The sequence below is a fragment of the Athene cunicularia genome (genome assembly GCF_003259725.1).
Source record: "Athene cunicularia isolate RWA chromosome 1 unlocalized genomic scaffold, athCun1 chr1_part4, whole genome shotgun sequence".
Taxonomy (NCBI): domain Eukaryota; kingdom Metazoa; phylum Chordata; class Aves; order Strigiformes; family Strigidae; genus Athene; species Athene cunicularia.
In genome coordinates, this window is record NW_020799094.1 from 270,299 (window position 1) to 278,345 (window position 8,047).

Here is an 8,047-nt window from a genome sequence, read left to right on the forward strand (position 1 = left end):
GCCTCTGAAGAGCGCCGTAATCTTGCTTCACCCTAGCTGCCTTTGGGGTATTGAGAAATCTGCAGGAAGAACACATACAAAAGATTGTGACAGTCTGGCTGCAGACTTAAGAGCAAAAGGATTTTAGCAGTTGCTCCTCTCTTCTTGAAAAACACCAAGCAAACAAAAAACCCGACCCCCCCCCATAAATCATATACATGGAATAAGTGGAGGTGGGCGAAGGGCAAGAACTAAGCAGCACCGATTTCTGATTTTATGTGGACACGAGTAGCTCTTGTTTACAAATCTGTTTCCCTGCAGGCACTATGATCTTGACCAGCTGCTCGATCCCAGGAGCGTAACGTCTGACCCTCTGGACTATCGCCTCAGCTGGCACCTGTGGGAGGTGCTCAGGGCCCTGAATTACACCCATCTCTTCAGGCAGAGCCAGGGCGTGCTCAACGCCAGCTATGCTGCCCAGCTGGAGAGCGAGGGCCTCTGGGAATGGGCTGTCTTCATCCTGCTGCACGAGTCTCACACCCCGTGAGTAACAGATTGTGTTTTCCTCTGAAATCGTGCCATTGCTGGTTTCTGGACCTGCTGTGTGTACCGTAGCTGTCACAGCTGCTCTCGCCTTAAACCGGAACTGCGCGGCTGGAGAGCTTCATGCCATGAGCGAACGTTGGGTGCTAGGGTTACAAAGGGGCGTGGGTAATCCTGCTCAGTTAAATTTGTCTCGGTAGATGTTAAATCGGATTGTACTGTAATGACTGCAACTCCTGAACTGTGTCACAGAAGCAGATCTCCTCATCGGGTTGATGCCTGCCGGCCGCGTGGCTCGTCTCTGGCTCAGCAAGCTCCCCACGTTCAGGGGCTTGTCCTGAAAACACCATTAATGCAAAATACTGTCACAGTTCCCACTGGAGCTGAACCGGAGGCACTGTGTTTGAGAGGAAGGCTTGGGAATCACCAAAACACACATTCGGCTTGTGCTGTGGAGTAGAGACTTCACAAAGAATTGTTGTAAACTTGTAAATCGTACATCTTCCGTGGAGAGGTGCCTCCTGCTGTTAATGTTTACAGCCACCATTAACACATCGAGACGGAATTTTTTCCAACCAAGAACTTCAAGTCGAGCCTGTATATTACTCCTAGGGGCTTGGCTTATACTTAGATAATTTTAAGCTTAGAATGTTTAAGATCTTACAGAACACTAGTGACGGCCTTGCTTAGTGGTTAACCCATACTGAAGGAACTCAGCTGATTTTAGAGCTTTCCTTAATGTCCTACAGTAGGGCTGTTGGCGGCCTGGTGAAGCTGGCGCTTGCTACGCCCGTGCCTCCACCGGGGCCAAACAGTACAGTGCAGCCCTCAGCTGCTGGCATCGAAATGTCTTCTGATGGAGGGGGGTGAAGGATTGCTTGCTGGAGTAACGCCTCGTTCTCTCCTCCGCAGCACGCGGGAGAAGGCGGTGCGGGAGCTCCTGACCCGGCACTGCGCGCTCGCCGAGACCCCCGAGTCCTGGGCCAAGGAGACGTTCCTGACACAAAGGCTCTGTGTCCCCCCGGAGTGGATTCATGAAGCAAAGGCGGTTCGAGCGAGGATGGAGGGTGACAAGCATAAAGAAGCCCTCTTCTTGTTCAAGGCTGGGCACTGGAACCAGTGTCACAAGCTGGTTGTCAGGCACTTAGCCTCAGGTGGGTCTGCTCTCCTGTTCTCCTCCGAGCAGCGCACGCAGCCGCGGCCGGAGCAGACGTCGCTGGGTGTTCACTGACGGGAAGGGGTAGGGCTGTGCTGCTAGCAGGGGGGTTAGAGTGGCTGGCTGTTCCACAACAGCTCTCGCTTGATGTCTGGAGTGATAACTCCTTGCCAGGAGGGGGCAGAGAGGGGGGAAGAGTCTCTGGAGCCAAGGAGCCAGCGCCAGGCCCCGAGGGAATGGCCTCAAGCTGCCCAGGGCAGGGTCAGGCTGGCTCTGAGGAAGGATTTCTGTGCAGAAGGGGCTGTTAGGCGTTGGAATGGGCTGCCCAGGGCAGGGGGGAGTCCCCGGGATCCCTGGAGGGGTTGAAGAGTCGGGCTGAGCCAGCGCTGAGGGATCTGGGGGAGTTGGGAACGGTCAGGGGGAGGGTCATGGTTGGGATGGAGGAGCTGCAAGGGATTTTCCAGCCTGGATGATTCTGGGGTTCTGTGAAGCACATCTCCCACTGATGGGCTGTTGCCAGGTGTTTGCCAGCAAGACAAAACTAAGAAGGTGGGCAGCAACCAGCAGTGGCGAGGCCGCTGGGACTGGGTAGCCAGTCAGTTTTCCTGGTGTGATGATTAATACTTAGCTACCTGAGTTCTAAACCGGCCCTTGCCCTGTTTGTTGCCCTCGCTGTTTCTGCAGCCCACGTGGAAGCTGTCCCCCAGGCTGCATGTATTATGCAAAGCCTTGTTTGTTGCTGTAGATCTGTCAGCCTCTCTGTACAGAAAGACAAAGGGTTCTGTTGAAAAAAGGGTTTAATCATTTAACTAAAGGTAGTTCAGCCCTTCATCTGTAATGCCTAAAGGTAGGCCAAGCACAGCATCGAGTCTAGTGACTTCTCCTTGATGCGTGCTGAAGGCTGCAGGGATGTTCAGGGTTCTCTTTGCAGGTTGTGTGCCAGCAATAACGTGTTCATCTCTCCGAAATACCAAGCTTTAGTTTTGTCGTCACTTGAACTGAAGATAATTCTGCTAGGGTAGAACATGGGGGTGGCCTCTCTGCAGCTCCATGATGTGGAGGAAAAGCAGCTCCGGCTCGATTTCAGAACTCCCCGTAGGAGGGTTGAGAAGGAAACCAGCAGGATGTGGAGTGCTCTTCCAAACCCACATCTGTGAAAATGCCAAGAGGATTTCGGTACCCCCCCGACTGGTTAGATGGTGTGAAAGGCGACAGTTGTGCAGTTCAGTGCCCTGGAAAACGGTTCTTGTCGCCTCGGCGCGTTCCGTGCCGCCTGCTGGGGCTCTCCAGGCTCTGCTTAGCCCCGGTGGCAGCAGAAGCTTGCCGGGCTGCGCCGTGCTTCCATCCCTCAGCTCATGGGGGGGTTCCAGCTGTTAAATCATTCAGGAAACGTGTTGCGTGTATGGGTTTGCAGACTATACCTCCACACGGCAGCTTTCAAGAGCTCACTGGGGGGTGAAACGAAGCCTGCTGAAGCATTCTGGGTTTAGTTTTTCTCTTTTTAGGGTTCATGTTAGCAAGTTTTAACTGCACATGCAGCAGGATGCACCACTTCGGAGCAGAAAGCCTGCTGCTGAGCCTGCCGACCTGGGTGGGATTCAGATCTGTCCAGAGCGCTGGCTGTAACCTTCCTCTTCAAATGATTTCTTTAGAACACAGCAGAGAGCGAAAAATATGCCTGCTGTCCTCTGCCTCCTTACCTAGAGGATTCTGGTTGTGTAATTGAAGACGACGATAATGCAGGAAGACCTTTGAGAGACGTCTGTTTCCATTTGTTAAAACTCTACAGTGACAGGTAAATGGGTAAATAGTTCAAAAACTACTTAGAAAAGTCCTGATCCGTCAGTGACTTGTTGAATTCACAATCCAGGGGCATGAAATCAGCTTCGCTGTTTACCAAACCACTTGCAGTAGTCAAAAATCTGCCTTGCGTGGACAGCCGTGGTGACGCTGTCACTGCTGGGGATGGTGCAGATGAGGAAGCTTAAGCGTTGGAGCGTGTTTGTGGGGTTATTACGTGTTTTGTGCCTCTGAAGAGCGCCGTAATCTTGCTTCACCCTAGCTGCCTTTGGGGTATTGAGAAATCTGCAGGAAGAACACATACAAAAGATTGTGACAGTCTGGCTGCAGACTTAAGAGCAAAAGGATTTTAGCAGTTGCTCCTCTCTTCTTGAAAAACACCAAGCAAACAAAAAACCCGACCCCCCCCCATAAATCATATACATGGAATAAGTGGAGGTGGGCGAAGGGCAAGAACTAAGCAGCACCGATTTCTGATTTTATGTGGACACGAGTAGCTCTTGTTTACAAATCTGTTTCCCTGCAGGCACTATGATCTTGACCAGCTGCTCGATCCCAGGAGCGTAACGTCTGACCCTCTGGACTATCGCCTCAGCTGGCACCTGTGGGAGGTGCTCAGGGCCCTGAATTACACCCATCTCTTCAGGCAGAGCCAGGGCGTGCTCAACGCCAGCTATGCTGCCCAGCTGGAGAGCGAGGGCCTCTGGGAATGGGCTGTCTTCATCCTGCTGCACGAGTCTCACACCCCGTGAGTAACAGATTGTGTTTTCCTCTGAAATCGTGCCATTGCTGGTTTCTGGACCTGCTGTGTGTACCGTAGCTGTCACAGCTGCTCTCGCCTTAAACCGGAACTGCGCGGCTGGAGAGCTTCATGCCATGAGCGAACGTTGGGTGCTAGGGTTACAAAGGGGCGTGGGTAATCCTGCTCAGTTAAATTTGTCTCGGTAGATGTTAAATCGGATTGTACTGTAATGACTGCAACTCCTGAACTGTGTCACAGAAGCAGATCTCCTCATCGGGTTGATGCCTGCCGGCCGCGTGGCTCGTCTCTGGCTCAGCAAGCTCCCCACGTTCAGGGGCTTGTCCTGAAAACACCATTAATGCAAAATACTGTCACAGTTCCCACTGGAGCTGAACCGGAGGCACTGTGTTTGAGAGGAAGGCTTGGGAATCACCAAAACACACATTCGGCTTGTGCTGTGGAGTAGAGACTTCACAAAGAATTGTTGTAAACTTGTAAATCGTACATCTTCCGTGGAGAGGTGCCTCCTGCTGTTAATGTTTACAGCCACCATTAACACATCGAGACGGAATTTTTTCCAACCAAGAACTTCAAGTCGAGCCTGTATATTACTCCTAGGGGCTTGGCTTATACTTAGATAATTTTAAGCTTAGAATGTTTAAGATCTTACAGAACACTAGTGACGGCCTTGCTTAGTGGTTAACCCATACTGAAGGAACTCAGCTGATTTTAGAGCTTTCCTTAATGTCCTACAGTAGGGCTGTTGGCGGCCTGGTGAAGCTGGCGCTTGCTACGCCCGTGCCTCCACCGGGGCCAAACAGTACAGTGCAGCCCTCAGCTGCTGGCATCGAAATGTCTTCTGATGGAGGGGGGTGAAGGATTGCTTGCTGGAGTAACGCCTCGTTCTCTCCTCCGCAGCACGCGGGAGAAGGCGGTGCGGGAGCTCCTGACCCGGCACTGCGCGCTCGCCGAGACCCCCGAGTCCTGGGCCAAGGAGACGTTCCTGACACAAAGGCTCTGTGTCCCCCCGGAGTGGATTCATGAAGCAAAGGCGGTTCGAGCGAGGATGGAGGGTGACAAGCATAAAGAAGCCCTCTTCTTGTTCAAGGCTGGGCACTGGAACCAGTGTCACAAGCTGGTTGTCAGGCACTTAGCCTCAGGTGGGTCTGCTCTCCTGTTCTCCTCCGAGCAGCGCACGCAGCCGCGGCCGGAGCAGACGTCGCTGGGTGTTCACTGACGGGAAGGGGTAGGGCTGTGCTGCTAGCAGGGGGGTTAGAGTGGCTGGCTGTTCCACAACAGCTCTCGCTTGATGTCTGGAGTGATAACTCCTTGCCAGGAGGGGGCAGAGAGGGGGGAAGAGTCTCTGGAGCCAAGGAGCCAGCGCCAGGCCCCGAGGGAATGGCCTCAAGCTGCCCAGGGCAGGGTCAGGCTGGCTCTGAGGAAGGATTTCTGTGCAGAAGGGGCTGTTGGGCGTTGGAATGGGCTGCCCAGGGCAGGGGGGAGTCCCCGGGATCCCTGGAGGGGTTGAAGAGTCGGCCTGAGCCAGCGCTGAGGGATCTGGGGGAGTTGGGAATGGTCAGGGGGAGGGTCATGGTTGGGCTGGAGGAGCTGCAAGGGCTTTTCCAACCTCCATGATTCTGGGTTTCTGTGATTCTGTGATGGTTCTTTGCTGTAGCCACATGAGAAGGGCTCAGTCTCAGCACATCCCCCTTCCTGGGCCAGAGGTGCCTCAGGGAGCGAGGGCAGCGGTGGCTTTCCTACAGCCCCCATCCCGTGGGTGCCCCTGCTCCGGGGAACGGGCTGCCCTTACACTGGTGTGGTCAGGGAGTTACAAAACTACCCGAGAGTGCAGTCCCTCCGTTAGTTTTTCTTTAACAATGACTTGTAAGAAACTTTTTCTCTCTGTTACTGACGTGCTTGTTCTCCCTAGATGCTATTATTAATGAAAACTACAAGTACCTGAAAGGGTTCCTGGAGGACCTTGCTCTTCCGGAGCGTAGCGCGCTCATCCAGGACTGGGAGGTGGCAGGGCTGGTCTACCTGGATTACATCCGTGTTATTGAGATGCTTGATAGGATTCAGCAGGTAACAAACTTAAAACAGTTGTGGGGGTTTGGTTTTATGGTTTTTTGTTTTTTTTTTTTCCCTACAGTTGGAAGCTCACGGAGAGCCTTGCTTTTGGAATAGCCTTTTACTGGCTTCTCAGTGCCAACGTTAGCGTTTCCCTTTGGCAGATGCTGGCTGGCAGAATATGGTGCATCTCTGAAAAGACAGAGATTTGGCAGATGTTGTCCAAAGCAGGTCTGGGCTCTGCCCCGCAAACGTGCTCTCTGGAGTGTGATGGGTTATTGAGGGAGAAGCAGCGCGATCAGCTGGTAACTAGCTAGCTAGTGGGGGGTCTGCCTGTCAGTCCCCTCTAGTTCAGCTCCAGGCTCCCCATTGCCCCCCCTCCAGGTGGTAACTTTAAGCAGGGATTAGTGTAGACTCTCTTCTCTTGGATAGGTTTGGCTCAGAGCGTGCTCGGCCGTCTGCCTGCGGTTCTGCTGAACCTCTGGGTGCCGCAGAGGCTGATTTTTTTCTTTGTTTCCAGCTGGATTGTTCCACCTACGAGCTGGAGCGGTTACATACCAAAGTGACGTCGCTGTGCAACAGGATAGAGCAGATCCAGTGCCGCAGCGCCAAGGACCGCCTGGCTCAGTCGGGTACGGTGACACGGGGACACCGATAGCCCCCCGGGGACACTGGCTTTACAGCCTCGCCCCACCCCTGCGGGCTGTCGGTGTGGCTGTTCCTCCGCCTGTGGGATGGGGAGGCTGCGGGTGGGGAGGGGAGCCGGGGGTTGCTCCAGTACTCGCCCTGCATGCAGCTCTGCCAGGAAAGCTCCTGTCCTGGCTCCCGAGGAATTTCCCCTTGAATCGCTGCAAAATTCACCCCAAATTCTGTAAAAAGGAAAAATACTCTTCCTGGCGAGCTCCCGTCCTTGCTCAGGAGCAATTTCCCCTCGAATAGCTGCTGAATTCACCCCAAATTCTGCAAAAAAAGAAAAATACCCTGCCACACTCACTCCTGTGCTGGCTCCTGCAGACTTTCCCCTCGAACCGCTGCTGAATGCCCCCCAAACCCTGCGGTACCCGAAGCCGAGCTGTGCCGCGCCGCCGAAGCTCCCTTTCTCTCCCTTTTCTCCCCGCAGACATGGCCAAGCGCGTGGCCAACCTGCTGCGCGTGGTGCTGAGCCTGCAGCCCCTGGCCGAGGCCGCCCCGGACCCCCAGCGCGTGCCCCTGCGCCTGCTGGCCCCCCACATCGGGCGCTTGCCCATGCCCGAGGACTACGCCTTGGAGGAGCTGCGCGGCCTCACCCAGTCATACCTGCGTGAGCTGACCACGCGCTGAGGGCTCGTCCTTCCACCGTCCTTCCTCCGAGGGACAGGGTCTGGGGTTTTCACACTTATCGGCAGGACGAACCACCGGGTCTCTGCCTGCACAGGTTTTTACGTTGAAGTTTTAAAAGAAAAAAAAAAAGTTTATTCCATGGGCTGACACAGTTCATTATTATTTTGTGTGTCACCTGGGGGAGTGGTGAGATGTGTTGGACCTTCCTGCCCGGCGCCGTGCCCCCCCCTTTCTAGAAACAACAAAGCTCGTTTTGCCCGTCCTGCCCACCCGGAGCTGCTACCTGGAGAGGGGCAGGTCCTTCCCCTCCCGCCGTCGCGGCACCGAGGACATCTCCATGAATTCTGGGATGGTTCTGAGGGCAGATCCCCCCGTGCCCTGCACCCCACCTGGCTCTAAGCAGGGCTTTAAGCGGGGCTTTGTGGTGAAAATGTGCT

The 8,047-nt window shown here is 54.4% G+C and overlaps 1 protein-coding gene across 1 annotated transcript in view; it reads left to right on the plus strand.

Moving 5' to 3' along the window:
• The window catches only part of NUP98 (nucleoporin 98), a 38,396-nt gene extending 30,355 nt beyond the window's left edge, over positions 1-8,041 (plus strand). Inside the window, exons 28-33 of the mRNA XM_026841276.1 lie at positions 3,331-3,473; positions 4,005-4,226; positions 5,139-5,380; positions 6,151-6,305; positions 6,811-6,922; positions 7,411-8,041. Coding sequence (XP_026697077.1) covers positions 3,331-3,473; positions 4,005-4,226; positions 5,139-5,380; positions 6,151-6,305; positions 6,811-6,922; positions 7,411-7,610 — 1,074 coding nt within the window. The 3' untranslated portion in view covers positions 7,611-8,041. The remainder of the gene's footprint in view (positions 1-3,330; positions 3,474-4,004; positions 4,227-5,138; positions 5,381-6,150; positions 6,306-6,810; positions 6,923-7,410) is intronic.
• The last annotated feature ends 6 nt before the right edge of the window (positions 8,042-8,047 follow it).